This window comes from Podarcis liolepis (genome assembly GCF_965112155.1).
Source record: "Podarcis liolepis genome assembly, chromosome: 11".
NCBI lineage: Eukaryota > Metazoa > Chordata > Lepidosauria > Squamata > Lacertidae > Podarcis > Podarcis liolepis.
The window spans coordinates 8,119,937-8,136,555 of NC_139565.1; the positions used below are offsets into that span (position 1 = coordinate 8,119,937).

The 16,619-nt window shown below is 42.5% G+C and overlaps 1 protein-coding gene and 1 long non-coding RNA gene across 4 annotated transcripts in view; one reads left to right on the forward strand and one right to left on the reverse strand.

Moving 5' to 3' along the window:
- The window catches only part of LOC310688541, a 163,305-nt gene that overhangs the window by 110,879 nt on the left and 35,807 nt on the right, over window positions 1-16,619 (forward strand). The gene's annotated exons all lie outside the window — the stretch shown is intronic.
- The window catches only part of SPTLC1 (serine palmitoyltransferase long chain base subunit 1), a 77,092-nt gene that overhangs the window by 8,870 nt on the left and 51,603 nt on the right, over window positions 1-16,619 (reverse strand). The window contains exons 5-10 of one of the 3 annotated variants that reach the window (XR_014516944.1): window positions 10,822-15,203; window positions 9,277-10,446; window positions 3,841-3,970; window positions 3,079-3,168; window positions 1,912-2,019; window positions 591-686 (exon numbers count right to left, since the gene is read on the reverse strand). Coding sequence is in view for 2 of the 3 variants with exons in the window: in XM_083464953.1 (XP_083321079.1) it covers window positions 591-686; window positions 1,912-2,019; window positions 3,079-3,168; window positions 3,841-3,970; window positions 9,277-9,409; window positions 15,131-15,203 (630 nt within the window). In the remaining variant the exon portion in view is untranslated. The remainder of the gene's footprint in view (window positions 1-590; window positions 687-1,911; window positions 2,020-3,078; window positions 3,169-3,840; window positions 3,971-9,276; window positions 10,447-10,821; window positions 15,204-16,619) is intronic. The other 2 variants (XM_083464953.1, XM_083464954.1) reach the window with 2 other exon arrangements.

A 16,619-nucleotide genomic window follows, 5' to 3' on the forward strand; every position in this document is an offset into this window, starting at 1 on the left:
GCCTTATAACTGTTGATGACTGTTATGGCAGTTGGTTCCACAGGGAAGGGCAAGGGATTTTTAAAGGGATAGATGACCAAAACTAGCTTTAGTGTATATAATGGGACATGAATCCAGTATCTATTCAGACCAGGTCTCTCCATAGTTTTAGTTTGGTAATGAGTTGTAATTCAGCAACTTCTCTTTCAAGTGTATTTCTAAAATTCTTTTCCAATAAGACAGCTACTTTAAGATCTTGTATACAATGTCCTGGGAGATTGAAGTGTTCACCTACTGGTTTCTCTGTTTTATGATTTCTGGTGTCAAATTTATGCCCATTTAGCCTTTGGCATAAAGTTTGTCCTGTATGTCCAATATAGAGAGCTGAAGGGCAGTGTTGGCATTTGATAGCATATATAATATTGGAAGATGAACAAGATGGTGTTATTCCCAACTGACAACATGAAGAGGAGATGCTCCCACCAGCCTACCAACATCTGCCAGACTGGCCAAGTGTGACTCCACTCTGTCCAATACCTGCCTTGGTCATAGTATTCTACTGGAACTCCAAAACATACAACATATCATGCATTTCTGGTTTTTGCACCTACCTGGTGATCAATAACAAAGGATCGCCCGCAGCAAAACCCTCCAATAGAAGCCAGGGAGTTTTCCATGTTTGCACTTATAAGATCAATGTCATCCATCTGTTGCACAAACAGGGCAACACCAGAGTTAGATAAAAGTAGCATGTTTGGTAACCAGCCATATAGCTGTAGAAAGGTTAGATTGGCTTTCTGAATTATTTAACCCTCCCAAACGTGCCCATAATTAATAAAGACACAAACTCTTTAAATTCATCTAGAGAACAACGGACAGCAAAATACAAGAGAAATTATTAACTCGATGCAAATTTCTGGTGCCAGTGGGTATCCTACAAAGTACAGTGGTATCTTGGTTCTTGAACTTAATCCGTTTCAGGAGTCCGTGGAAGCTGTGTCAGACGTTCGGCTTCTGAAAACGTTCACAAACCAAAACACTTCCATGTTTGCGGTGTTTGGGAGCCAATTTGTTCGGCAACTAAGCTGTTTGGGAACTAAGGTACCACTGTATCCACAATTTAAGTTTTCCTGGTTTTATCCACTGACATCTAAAAGAGCAAAGTGGATCTGAAGCAGCTCTCAACTTAACTCTGGAATACATTCAGTTAACACATCTGACCCAAGTGTCAATATTAATGTAAATTTCTACATGCATTTTCCATAATGATTACAATGACACAACTCATCTGGAATAAAAATGCTCAACGGATCAAAAGATGAACAGGGAGCAGGATTTTTTTCCCTTCCAAGATTAGCTCCTTGCATCTTTCCAAGTTCTACTTTATGAGCTCTTTACCTCTTTGTGGATAAACAGTTCCTGAACATGTAGAAGACACTACAAGTAGCACCCTGAATCCTAGCCAGTAATTTGTAAAATGTTCTGAAGGATTTATATAAAGTTATGTGTTAATTTGCATCATGCAGGTATACTGATGCATACTTTGTGTTAAGTATGTTCTTTCATAGCAGAAAATTCACCCATTCATTTGTCCGTTCCCAAAGCAGATTCTTGACAAATTCAGAAAAGGCAAAGCAGTAACCAAAAAAACCTGCAAACTGGGTAAGTCACAGTAGGTTGTTTGAAAAGGACAATGATTTTGATAACTTGAAGATGCTTTACGTATTTGTTGCTAGTAATAATCCCGCCTATATTTAAATTTTCTTTGCAAAGCTAATATTTAAGGGATTATGCAAGAGACAAGATTGCCATGCACAGAATTTGCATATAATGGCTGCTAAGCCACTGCTATAAACATGACAAGTATATCAAAGGTTGTTTCTTCCTTTTGGCACAAAAAGGCCTTGTCATTTAAGAAAGGCATGCACTTACATTTATTCCAAAATGTTCTGTAACTCCTCGTCCATGTTCTCCCAGCACTCCGAAGGAAAGACTTTCTTCCAAAAATAACCTCACTTTGTATTTGTATTTCAATTTCACCTACATGTTTATTCAATTGCAAGTGACACAATAAAGCATAATATTATCGAGTGCTCAGGACAAGAAACCAGATTCATGCACAAGTTGTCAAGTGTTCAATCAGATTGTTGTTCAGTCAACTTCATTCTAAAAATGAAAACTTCCATGCACTTTAATTCCTTGACATTGTTGTAAGATATGGAACATATTTAGCCTGATTATGCACAGAATATAATTTTCTGTGCCCTGGTGCCTCACTGAGTAGCTGGACTTTTGGGAGTCGAGGGTGTGTGTACGGTGAAATATCAAAATACAGAACTAGTACCCTTAAAACTTTGGGAGTAGGAACAGACTTCCTTGAAGGAACAAATAGAAAGCCTTCTTACTGAGAAATTGCCCAAATGCATTGTAACAAAACTTTCCCCAGTTATAGGGGAAAGTTATCAATGCACAACTAGAGTTTTAGGCAGGACACAGCAGCACCAATATAACACGCCTCATTCCCAGTGTGAGAATATTGTCTCCTGCCTCGAAATTGCTGCATCCCATTCTTCTGACCCTTGCACCAGCCAAGTGTCCTCATATATAAGGGGTGAAGCCCTCAATCCCTATCTAAGATAAAGGTAAAGGACCCCTGAGCAGTTAAGTCCAGTCAAAGGCAACTATGGGGTTGTGGTGCTCATCTCACTTTCAGGCCGAGAGAGCCAGCATTTGTCCGCAGGCGGCTTTCTGGGTCATGTGGCCAGCATGACTAAACCGCTTCTGGCTCAAGTGAACACTGACGGAAACCAGAGCACACGGAAATGCCGTTTACCTTCCTGCCACGGTGGTACCTATTTATCTACTCGCACCGGCATGCTTTCGAACTGCTAGGTAGGCAGGAGCTGGGACAGAGCAACAGGAGCTCACCCTGTTGTGCAGATTCGCACCGCCAACCTTCTGATCAGCAAGCCCAAGAGGCTCAGTGGTTTAGGTCAAACACACACATCACTAAACAGTCTAGTATTTTTCTGTTCATTCTTCACATAGCACATAATGACTGGTAGGGAAAATACTTATTGACAAAAACTACCTACTCACCAATTCCGGAAGAGGACAAATATCTCCAGCGTTAACATACAAACCCTCAACCACGATAAAGCGCCGGGTTACACGAGCTTTACGAGGGTTCTGTAGAGAAACGAAAGTTTCGTATGGACGCTTCTTAACAGATGCTTGTTATGAGATAATCTCACTTAGGTTACTATTAAAATGCCATCAAAAGTTGACAGAATGTATAGAAGAAAAGCTTGAGCTTATGCCAGCAGAAATCAATGGCCTTAAACACATTTTTAACAATATGATACTTTGTGGTTAAGCATTCTTTATAGCCAGTAAGCTCTGCAGCCAGGATAAAGGCTTAATGCTGTTAACTCCGAGCCTTTAACACAAATGTTGATGTATAAAGAAATGTGTATGGCTCTGTTTTGATACTACTTTAATGCAAAAATGGTGCTTACAGTGTGGTTGTGAAACAAAATGGAAGTATTTTTTACACTGCACTGATATTGCGGTGGTGTGGGTTCTGGTTATTTTGAGTTATTTTTTTAAAAAATAAAAAGTGGGTGAACTGCATATCTCACAGTTCCATCTGTAGATTTTTCAAAAGTTAAGTGAAAGTTGCAGACACCAAGCACGGCTATCTGAATAAATGAAACACAGCTGCCAAACCTACTTCAAAAGATACACAACGCTTCATTTTCAGAATGGACTAGAAGATAAATAATGAGCAATGAAGGTATCAAAATATGTTAGCTTAAGAATACACCCTACAACACATCAATGACTTCAAAAATACCGTACCTTCTGATCTTCAATCTCCTGCTCTTTGAGTAGATGCTCAAGGTCAGCCATATCATTATGTTTAAAAAACTTAATGTTGCTTCTGGATGCCTGTAAGCCTTTCTGGATAGCAAAGCACGCTGCTTCATCACTGTAAATACACAGAATTGTGTCAGTTAACTCTTAGCATGAGCTGCCTTTTTGAAATCTGATTTCTCTCCATAATGTACTTTTCACGAACTGCTACACAATGTGCTTTTTTGACCATATGAGCAGCCTCAACCACCTCCAGCTACAGAAGTGGACAGCAAGACTGCATTCGATTAGCAATATTGTCACATGACGGGCTCTTGTATTCTTCTCTCTCTGAAATGGCCACAAGGAGATGACATGCTTCTGCTTCTATTTCCAATTGCAGTTTAACTGTGTTATTTTTATCTATGGTTTATTGAAACAAGACAGCTCCATGAACAATGCTTCCCGGTTTGCCTGTTTTAGCAAACCATAGTTAACATTCATGACAGCTTCCCTAGGTTTCGCTACAACAGTAAAATGTGAAGCTTCCAATCTTCTTCGCTGGTGAAAGAATGGAAAATGAATGCGCCTGAGGCTCATTCACATAATGATAAAACCATAATTTGTTATGTTTGCATGCAGCCAGTGTATGAGAGCTGCCCAATCAATAGCCAACAATTTTGTTTTTCCTGTGTTCACAAGGAACTGTTACTAACATCATTTTGTTTATTAAAATGTTTCTATCCCTCTGTATGAATCAAAAAGATCCCTAAGGTGTAAAAACACACACACACACACACACACACACACACACACACACAGTACTTTTTTCTGGGGAGACGAATACTCCTAAACATTTTGTGAATCTTTGTACTTTTGTCCATTTACTGTATTTATTTCCCCCGATTTGAACTTTAAAATGGTGATTTTCTTGAGTCAAAATGAGAGTATATAGAAATCCTTTAAAGGATAGTTTCAGAAGGTGGCATCACTCCTCCAACCCATCACCTTTGGCATACAGGGTGTCACACTGATTCATCTTGTCTCTCAACATGAACATGAAACAGCTAGATCATCCTGGTATTTGGGCTAGAGATCATCTATATGCAGATCAAAACTAGCTTTCATTTCCATCTTTTGATGCAATGGAAGTTCCTAAACTGGTGAGTTCTGCAGTAGATTAAGGTGAACAAACCGAAGCTTAATCCAGACAAGGCAGAGGTGCTGCTAGCTGGACGTTCTGGCAGCCTGGAAGAGGTTTGGGAGAAGCATTCCTCTTAAAAAAAGAAATCTGGTTTGCAGCTTGGCAGTGCTCTTAGGTAAAGCCTTGCTTAAGGATGTTCAGATAGCAGAAGTGGTTACGGCTGCCTTTTGCCAGATCTGGCTAGTGGAGCTGCTGTGCCCTTATCTCGGAAACCAGACTCAGACATATCCTAGTCACTTCTAGCCGATCATTGTAACACTATGTTAGGGCTGCCTTTGATGGCAGAGCAAAAACTTCAAATAGATCACAATCCCTCTGGCCCAGCGCTGACAGGAGATAGCAGTTTGCAGCATAAAACTGCAATACTGCATCATCTGAACTGTCTACCTATTTGTTTCTATACTCAATTCAAACTCCAGTTAATAGAGTCTGTAAGTCTATAGTCACCACCTCAAATTGAGCCCAGCAACAAACTGGTACCAGGTGAAGATGGAACAGTATCAGGGTTTTATGGTTTGTTTTTTCTGTCATTTTTATTAGTTTTGGATAGGATTCCGTGGTTTTGAACTTTAGAGCCCTATGTGGCCTGGGAACAGAGCACCAACTATCTCCACCCATATGAATCTGCCTAACCCCAGAGATTAGCTCCATGGGTTTGAAATGTGGACAGAAAATTTTCTGAGCTGATGGCAAGATAACCACATCCTTCCAAAAGGCTCAAACTGAGCTTGTCTTCTGAAGAGCAGCTAAGACATTAGGGCTGGGGCAGGGGGGCCACAGACATCTTTAGGCATTCCTCCTTTAATTAGTTATTTGACTACACTGCTCATAATCTCTTAATTGTAATTTTAAACATAAAGGCTATTTTAATGTTCTTTTATTCATTGTTTTACATTTTTAAAAAAAGTTTGCTTGCCACCTTTAATAATTTTCTTAAAGGAAGCTAGTATATTAATAAGGGGAAAACTGCCATTGAACTCACTCAGTTCATAAGTTACGTGGGGGGAAATGGAATGGGGGGGGGGGAATCAGACTACGTATGCTACAGACACATTTATCTGGGAATGTCTCATTGAGTTCAATGAGATTTACACACGCACACACACGATTTCAGTTAGTATCAACTAACACATAACAAGCACAAGCTCAGTAAGAGTGCTCTAGAGGAGATTTTTGTCTGACATTAAGTAAATTCATTCCAACCACTCATCAAGTGCATTTCTTTGCTTGGCTGTAACCCATGGGGGATACTGACAAAACGTTTCAACAGCTGCTAGCAATTTTTAAAGAGTTTATTCTGAAGCAGCAATTGATCGTTAAAACCAAGTAGTCATTTTGAAAGCATTTCATAAGCGATTAAAACTACCCCTTAATAGGCATTTAAAATGGTATCAAGATACAGCTTTGAAAATGACAAGATCATATAAGCGATCCTACACTGGTGCTGAAAAATTGTGCATAACTACTTTCCTAACAAACACGTTCAGCCCTTCTTCTAGGAGAAGGCCTATTAAAGCGCTTTTATAACTGTCCCAGTTAATCTCATTTTTAAACAATTGAGATTGATAGCTCATAATGCATGTTCACTAAAACAGACCACAGAACCCACTAAGAGCTGGTAACCAGAAGCAACAGCTTGTAGGTTGTCCCTTTGAGAGAAGTATCTATGGTTAACGTGGGTGTACACAGATGTTGCCAGCAGTGGCTGGCAACTATTCGTAGATTGCAACAGCTGGGGAAAGTGTCACTGCAACAGGGGAGATTGTCCCTATCAGGTATATGAGATGCCCCCATCTACAGCCCAGCTCATAGGCTTCTTTCTACAAGCAGTTCTGCATCTGTAAGCCATTGGTAGAGACTGTACGAGGAAGGCACACAATGCTTCACTGGCCACTGTACTCTAGCCCAGCTTGGAAATCTCTTCCCCAAAGGCTCAACCAAACCTCAAACATGCACAACTGTTCTAAGAGCGCCAAGACAAATTTGTTTGAAAAGGGTTTGAGTTGAAGTGGTTCAAGCAGGAAGAATAAGTTCTGTTTTAGTTTAAACTGATTCTATCTGGTTATCTCCTGCTACATTATCTACTTCAATGTGCTCTACATGGGGTTAACCTTTGAAGGTGACTGGGAAACTACAACTAATCCAGAATGAGGCAGCTAGACTGGTGACTGGGAGTGGCCGCCGAGACCATATAACACCGGTCCTAAAGCATCTTCACGGGCTCCTAATACATTTCCGAGCACAATTCAAAGTGTTGGTACTGACCATTAAAGCCCTAAACGGCCTCAGTCCAGTATACCTGAAGGAACGTCTCCACCCCCATCGTTCTACCTGGACACTGAGGTCCAGCTTTGAGGGCTTTCTGGTGGTTCCCTCATTGTGACAAGTGAGGTTGCAGGGAGTAGGCAGAGGGCCTTCTTGGTGGTGCCACCTGCCCTGTGGAATGCCCTCCCATCAGATGTCAAGGAAATAAACAACTATCTGACTTTTAGAAGACATCTGAAGGCAAGCCTGTATCAGGAAATTTTTGATGTCTAATGTTTTACCATTTTTAATGTGCTGTAGGCCACCCAGAATAGCTGGGGGAACCCAGCCAGATAGGCGGGTATAAATAATAAAATTATTATTTTATGATGAAGATGTAGTAGTAGTAGTAGTAGTAGTAGTAGTGGGGTTAACTATCACACACAGGATTCTGATTTGATTTGAAGGAAGAAAATTAGGTGAACAAGGCAAGGCACTAGTCAGAAGAGTGACTAGTGGGGTGCCACAGGGTTCTGTCTTGGGCCCGGTCTTATTCAACATCTTTATCAACGACTTGGATGATGGACTCAAGGGCATCCTGATCAAATTTGCAGATGGCACCAAACTGGGAGGGGTGACTAACACCCCAGAGGACAGGATCACACTTCAAAACAACCTTGACAGATTAGAGAACTGGGCAAAAACAAACAAGATGAATTTTAACAGGGAGAAATGTAAAGTATTGCACTTGGGCAAAAAAAAAATGAGAGGCACAAATACAAGATGGGTGACACCTGGCTTGAGAGCAGTACATGTGAAAAGGATCTAGGAGTCTTGGTTGACCACAAACTTGACATGAGCCAACAGTGTGACGTGGCAGCTAAAAAAGCCAATGCAATTCTGGGCTGCATCAACAGGTGTATAGCATCTAGATCAAGGGAAGTAATAGTGCCACTGTATTCTGCTCTGGTCAGACCTCACCTGGAGTACTGTGTCCAGTTCTGGGCACCACAGTTCAAGGACACTGACAAACTGGAACGTGTCCAGAGGAGGGCAACCAAAACGGTCAAAGGCCTGGAAACGCTGCCTTATGAGGAACGGCTAAGGGAGCTGGGCATGTTTAGCCTGGAGAAGAGGAGGTTAAGGGGTGATATGATAGCCATGTTCAAATATATAAAAGGATGTCACATAGAGGAGGGAGAAAGGTTGTTTTCTGCTGCTCCAGAGAAGCGGACACGGAGCAATGGATCCAAACTACAAGAAAGAAGATTCCACCTAAACATTAGGAAGAACTTCCTGACAGTAAGAGCTGTTCGACAGTGGAATTTGCTGCCAAGGAGTGTGGTGGAGTTTCATTCTTTGGAGGTCTTTAAGCAGAGGCTTGACAACCATATGTCAGGAGTGCTCTGATGGTGTTTCCTGCTTGGCAGGGGGTTGGACTCGATGGCCCTTGTGGTCTCTTCCAACTCTATGATTCTATGAAGTCATAGAATAAAAATAACCACATCTGCATTGGCACTCCCCCCACCTCCAAGTGCTGCAGTTCCAGGAATTGCTAACAACTGTAATGTTCCTTGCTCATGAACACACAGTCCAGGATGGTAGGGTTTCCTCTTTTGACAGAGAGTGTAAACTGGCTCTAAGATTATTACCTTTTGTGGAACATGGTACCTAGAAACAAGTGGATTTTGCTATGAAGAACCTCAATCTTACAGAGAGGACAAGAAAAACTACCGAGGTTCTGAAGGAGCCTCTTCAGAAAGTCCCCTCTTCAGAAAGTCCCTCTGGATACGGAATCTGGCCACGGCAAACCCAGAAGTGTATACTTCCGGGTTTCGCCCCGCATGCATGCGCACAAACGATCTGCGTGCCTTGTGCATGCACAGAAGCGTGTCTCTATTTACATAATTTTTGGGGTGCAAACAGACCCCCTGAACAAATAAGTTTGTATCCAGAGGGTCCACTGTAATATAGAAAACGTGAAGATTACGTACACAAAAACGATGTCTCCTCGTTTTGAATAGGCAGGAATAGCACTGGCAATTGTAGCAAATCCATAGGAATATATGATTGCTTCCTCGGTCCTCATAAATTTGGCAAGTCGTTCCTCCAATTCCAGATGTACATCTGTTTGAGAAGGGTAGTTTATGTTTTAGAAAAGTCACACAAAGATGCAAAGTCATTAACAGCATGAAAATCTATTCAACTCTGCCCAGGTTATTTTCTACACACACACACACACACACACACGGAACAAGTACAGGCTGACAATCCTGTCATTCTAACCAGGTGCAAAGTAACTCATCTGAGTGTTTGACTGCATTACCTTAAAAGGGCACTTATGTTTTGTGAGTAAAAGTAAGCAAGCCACACTCAGATACCTGTCAGAAATATTCCAGAAATGAATACCAAAACGTGTCTGTTGTTGGGAAACTAGAAACAGAGGGAATCAACATTGCCAAGTTTCAGAGGCTTGTTTAGAAAGCTAAGGGGTAATTATCTTAGCTCTATATTAACATAGTGCATTCCAAGTGGAATTCCCCAACCAGTTTTCAGGCTCAATAAACCAACAAAGCAATCAGTGGAGTTAAATCTCTTCTCCTGACACTTATTCCTATCTTGCATTTTTCCACATTTTTTTTTTTTTTGCCTTCTCTCATCCCCTACCTTCCTACTCCTCCCCAACTCCTCATTTTCTGAACATCCCTCATTTCGAATGAAACATTTGCATCTATCACTTACTGAGCCCTATTTTACAGATTCATCCATTATTATTTTTAAAATGTTTTTACTGAATATTTCCTGGGGTTACCAAAGTACATACATCACCTCTATTTTCAGATTCTAAAGTTCTTTCTGCAGATCAGTGAGACTTTAATATTGCATATTGCATACAAGGGTGGGGAAGAAGAGAGTTGGGGGAGAGAGGGGGAGGTAGTAAAGTTTCATTATTTTACATGGTATATGTGCAAGGTTTTTGTGTCAGCGTCACGTGGGCAGGTTCTCTTTCTATTCCTTTATCAGTTTTCCTTGGCACTGAGAGCGGTTGGGGGCCCAAGGCATGAGTGGTCACCTACAGTTGACTGCAGTGAGTTTTGTTTGCCCCGTGTGTGTGTGTGTGTGTGTGTGTGTGTGTGTGGCGTTGGGTCAAGTTTGTTGGGATACTGCCAGGGAGATAAAGTCCATCATGGCCCCAAGCCGTGTCCGGACGATCCATCGATCTCCCGTAGGCACGCAGTATCAGCAATTAGCAACATGAGATCCAGAAATAGCTTCCCACATTCTGGAACTGATGCACGCTCTTATCAGCAGATAATGCACAGCAAAAGTCGCACGCAGGAGAGCATTATTTACAAGTTTTATTCTGCGTTGATCAGAACAAAGAAAACCATGACTGCCTGCTTCAGTGTCTACGACACAGAGAGAACAAAAACAAAGACACAACCGAAACATCCTGTGAAAACAGGAAATACGCAGGCTGTGACACAAACATCCTGCTCCCTTTTAAGGTGGAACGGAAATATCCTAACAAAGTTTACCATTGATTCATATGCTGCCGGTGGGCTCACCTTTATTACACACACAACCCAGCAAGATCCATCCATTTAAGACGAATTAACCGTTGTCCCCAAATATAACTTCAACCATGGTGAAAAACGTGAATTAAGATCCATCTCATTTTGGGGGTGGGTGCTGGAGAGGCTCAATCCAGCGTAGCACGAGTGACTATAGTGTGCACAAATGAGTGCCACAGAGCCCAATATTTCTACTTTCACCCATCTTCCATCAAATATGAAAAAGGATAGTAAGCTCATTGTTTTGTTTACATATACACCGCTTACATGGGGACATGGGTGGCGCTGTGGGTTAAACCACAGAGCCTCTTGGGCTTGCTGATCAGAAGGTCGGCAGTTCGAATCCCCGTGACGGGGTGAGCTCCAGTTGCTCGGTCCCTGCTCCTGCCAACCTAGCAGTTCAAAAGCATGCAGTGCAAGTAGATAAATAGGTACCGCTCTGGCAGGAAGGTAAATGGCGTTTCTATGTGCTGCTCTGGTTCGCCAGAAGCGGCTTAAGTCATGCTGGCCACATGACTTGGAAGCTGTACACCGGCTCCCTCAGCCAATAAAGCGAGATGAGCGCCGCAACCCCAGAGTCGTCCGTGACTGGACCTAATGGTCAGAGGTCCCTTTACCTTTACACCGCTTACATGGTAAAATGGCTTCTAAGTGGTTTAAGGCAGCACAAGCGAGCACTGCAAGGAATGGGGTATCTATTCCTCCAAGCATAAGTGGTGGGGAAGAGAGTTTTACTGAGCTTCATGAGAGTCCTCCAGGAGTGGCCACTGTGTCTGTGTCTGTGTCAGGGCAGAGGAGAAATGGTGGAGACCGCCTCCCCATCCTGCCCCTTCCAGGGAGGAGGAGGAAGAAGACAGTATAGATTTACAACAGGGGTTTGAGGAAGGTCACAGCTCAGAGGCAGATGAGGGGAAAAGTTGGGAAATCATGGGAGAGCCAGAACAACACCCGGCAAACACGTTGTCATTAGAAAGCGTTCCAGACCCTCCATCTCCCAGAACCCGGCGAGCCTTAAAAGTGGGAGAGCAAAGAGCTCAAAGACAGAGGGCATGTAGCAGCACTCGCAGAGATGATGAGAACAACGAATGAGGAAGTGGGAGAGATTTGGGGGGTGAAGATTCACTCAGGACAACACCATTATCCAAGAGGCTGGGGTAGCCTCTCTCTGTAAAGATTGAAATAAAACAGGAAAGCAAGAAACTTTTCCTTGTCTTTATACTTTCCTGGGCAACCAGCCTGGAGCTGGTGCCAGCATCCTGAGAGACTGATAGGATGAAACCTATTAGTTCAGACCATCTCCTTTCAATATAAGGAAAGTTGCCAGGATCAGAGATACTGAGGAACTGGTAACAGGCCAAATTAAGGAAACCTCATCTCCCAATTTTTCCAGCTCAAAATCTCTCATTATCACATCGGGAGGGGGGCCAATTTAGGGACCAACATTCCTAAGAGAATCTGCTGTTAAAATCCAAGGAAAAGGGGCAGGGCGTAAACCTTTCTCTTCTCGTATTCCTATGCACCCTTGGTATTAAGCAGGAGCATGAGAAGATGACACATACACTGGAAAGAACAGCCAAACCTTCAGAGTAAGAAGTCTTTCACCATACTGAAAACCACATGGCTTTAAAGTTAAGAAGTCAGGATATCTAGATGGGAATCTAGTCAAAACATCATCAGTTATGGTCATGGATAGTGTTTCGCCACAATCTTCCACTAACAAGGAAGGTAAGAGAATTCTAGCACCACCACTGAAATGATTAAAAGGAGGAGCATGGAAGACGTTGTTCTCATATGCTAAACTATCAAATCACAGTGTCCAAAATGCCAACGATAAGATGAACAGTTTGCCTTGTGAAACCTGAACAGTCCCAAGTGACTTCCTGGAAGCCATTCCCAATCCTCTAGGTAAAAACACCACCAAGTTAAGCAACTCCCACCAGAAAGTCATACAGGGGAGATAAAGGAAATCGTTTAGGCTCACTGCATTACTGTCTCTATAGCGCTCTGCAGAGACAGGAGAGGAATGTGAAACACCCTCACACTGTGATTAAATGCAGACTAGGAGCTTCACAGCAGGATTTGTATTACAAAAACCCTCCGCTTGAGGTTTGAATCCAAACCTCTTGATTACCACACAGATATAGTATGTTGGCAGTATCTACATTACTGTGTTCACAAGTGCTCAAGATGTTTCAGCCAGAAATCAGACTGCCCCCTCGTGGCCTCTTTGGAAAGCTCAGTATTTAGTCTTTGCTTCAGCTCTGCCAATTATCCCTGTATGACATTTGAATAACAGCGAAAAGAAGCTGTGAATGTATGTGGGTGTATCCCAAGAAGCATTCTTGAAACAAGCTGAAGGCATCATCCAGCAATGTATTCTACTCAAACAAGATAGATTCTGTAACCGATACACACTGGAGAATCTAACGAAGCTTCTGTAAATAATCGGCTGTAACGGTTTCATGACCCTGGAAAAAGCTGCAACTTCTATTGCAAGCAGAGATTGGGTGAAGGCTGCTGCTGTGGAAAAAAAAATCAGGAACTGATCTGGAAAGTTTAAGGGAAGCACAGGGAAAAGATGGAAGTTAGGATGTTGTTGCAACTGTCCTGCCCAGATGGATCTGCTTTCAGGTCCAGTTGATGTGGCCAGAGGCAGTCTGAGACTGGCCAGAGGCAAGTCATAGGAATTCTTTTTAAAAATTATGTCAAGGCAATAGCTGAATTCTTTAACAAAAAGCTTCACAAGTTCCTGTTTCTTGCTACTGGCATTACAGAATATTCAAAGACTAGGATTGCCAGTAGAAATCTGAGCAGCCCCTCAGACAAATGCGGAAGTAGCTCTAGGGTCCTGGGTGTCAATCTTTCGGGGTGAACATGCGTCTCATCCATTATAAGTACATTTATGCCCAACTAACTCACTTGCTTTTGTCTGGATCATGTTGTATTGGCATGGTTAAAAAGTTGTGTTTCTGTATCTGTAGGCCAATGAATGGCTCTAGAGAATGAAGAAGCATTTAAGTATGAGTGAGAATTCCTCTTGCTTCTTTCAGGCATTACAATCCAACTGGGCTCTGGTTTATTCTAATTATAATACTTTGTTACATATTGTAGCTTCACTTTCACAAGATGCAAAAGTGATCTCTTTTCACTCAAAAAGTACAAAACTGCCCAGAAAAGTACTCTCCCTGAAAAGACTGAGTATGCAACCATGGATGTACTTCTGGATGCAGACTAAGAGCTGCTTCTGATTTTTTAGCGGGGCCTGCTCAAACTCATGTGGATAATTCCAGTCTTGGAAATATCTTCTAAGCAGCAGCCAAAAAAAAAAAAAAAAGTAGACAGAAATGTGGACTTTCCAGCAGTTACTCTTTCCCTTCAAATCCCTCCTGTGAACTCACTTTTTCTCTGATGTCTTTGGCAGAACCTCTTAGCTCTCATTTGCTACTGATGCAATTCTGTACCTAGTTTCCCAAGTGTAAAGCCCCTCAAACTCCGTGAGCAGACATGTGTATTTTGTGTGTGTGAGTGTATATAAGTATCTATATATCTCGTCTTCCAAAGCAACTACTCTATTCCGGACTTACAAATGGAAAGTGTAATGCTGGTGGTCAACAAAAGAGATTTAAAGACTGACTCAAGGCAAATCTTTAAAAAATGTAGTATAAGCACTGGCAACTGGGAAACACTGGCCTGCGAGCGCTACAACTGGAGAACAGCCTTGACCAAAGGTGTCATGGGCTTTGAAGACGCTCAGACTCAGGACGAAATGGAGAAACGTGCTAGGAGGAAGGCACGCTTGGCAAATCCACACCGTGATCAACTCCCGCCTGGAAACCTATGTCCCCACTGTGGAAGGATGTGTGGATCCAGAATTGGCCTGCACAGTCACTTACCGACTCACTGTTAAGACTGTGTTCATGGAAGACAATCTTACTCACCAAAGAAAAGAAGAAGGAGGATTGAGTTGTAGTATGTGCAACTGAACTGAATGGAAACTCCTTTTCTGTTTATGCTCAGTTTCAGCTTTCTCTCTGCCGCCTCCCCATGTCAAACTCTAGATTGTGTGCTTCTCAGGGAAGGGACCATGTGCTCTTGCTATTACTCCATGTGTGTGCATGTATATGACGCTATGCAAAAAAACAAGCTTACATGCCAATTCATCTGAATGAGGAATACGTCAGCATTGGGTGACACCTCCCAATTCCTTTATGTGACGTCAACATTCAATTAGCTACCTTTAATGCTCTACTGGAAAAAAACAGGTTATACATACCAAAAGTTCCATAAAATCCCCTTGGGCCACAGGTGCCAACACCGTATTTTGTCAGAGAATTCTGGGCTGCATTCTTTGAATAAGCATAACAGGAGAAGAGTTGTTAAGTACAGTTAGAAAAGAAATGATTTCTAAAGTATTCATAGAAATCACAAAATTGACTACGAGGACCGGCACTGGATATGCCTATTGTTCCAGTCGCATTTTGCCACTGGCAACCCACCTTTTGCGACTGGACGGAGATGTCCGGGAGCCTCTATTGCGTCAAGGTATCTCCACCCTGGCCTGGCTGCAGCCCGCTGGTCTGCAGGGTGCAGCGGCAGCAAAAGACATGTCTTTTGCTACCACTCTACCTCGCAAAACGCCTGATTCGCCCCTGCAGAGCAGCAGCAAAAGACTGTCTCTCTCCACCCCCCACCCCGGCATGCTGCTGGGAGAATCAGGTGTTTTATACCAATTTGTATAAAAAATTATTAACTGATGATCTTAGAATGCTAAGTCAGGACACTTGATTAAAAAAACCCAGCCAGGTTACATTTTTGTTTCTACTGAATTATTTTTATTTTAAATCAAAAGATAAAAACACCCACCTTTCTTAATTGACCTGACTTGAACCCCTCCCCAAAATGTTTTCTCAAAGGCTCTATCTGCACCTACTTCTTACAAAATACTTTTGCTTGCTGTTTTGGGCACTTTAACATAGAGAGCACAGCTTGTGTGATCATATAATGTCCCTTTATAATGTGGCTAGGGATATCAGATTGCCTTCAAAGAGGGCCTGCAAAGGCACCAGGAAGCATCAGTGCTTTTGTGCTTCCTGTTGTGTCATCTCCCCCCACCTTACTGTTTCCAAGGAATCACTTGCATCTCCCCTAGCAGGTTCTCTTCCACAAATATTCCTGTAGGGAAATTGGTGGGTAGGCTGCTTATTATTGGAAAGGACAGTGTCCTCCTTATGGGATTCCCCTCTGTTGCTCTTGCCAGGTAGCTATGACACTTACATAGCTGCATTTAAAAAATCCCTCCTAAGCTATTATTTCTCTCATGTTATTAAACCTGCCTGGATTAAACGTGTGCCAAAATCTGGTTTTTAAAACAGAAAACTTTTAGTATCTTTAAAAAAGAAATCCCTATATAAATAAAAAAGTGGCATCTAGACATTCTGTTTTTGCACGTACAATTCCAGCCCCAGGAGCAATGTGGCTCCTAGCTTTCGTATCCCAGATCCTAACACTGATGAGAACCATCTAGTCCAACTCCCTGCAATGTAGGAATCTTTGTCTCAACAAATGGGCTCAAACCCATGACCCTGAGATTAAGAATCTCATGTTACTGAGCAGGGGTCGGCAAAGTTTTTGTGGCTTGGGCCGGTTCATGGTCCCGCAGACGCCACGGTGAACTGGAATACACACATGCACACGCTATTTCTGGCACTCTTTCCGGCGCGGCGGAGGCGTGCATAGCTTCCCATTGGTTGCAGCAGCTTCCT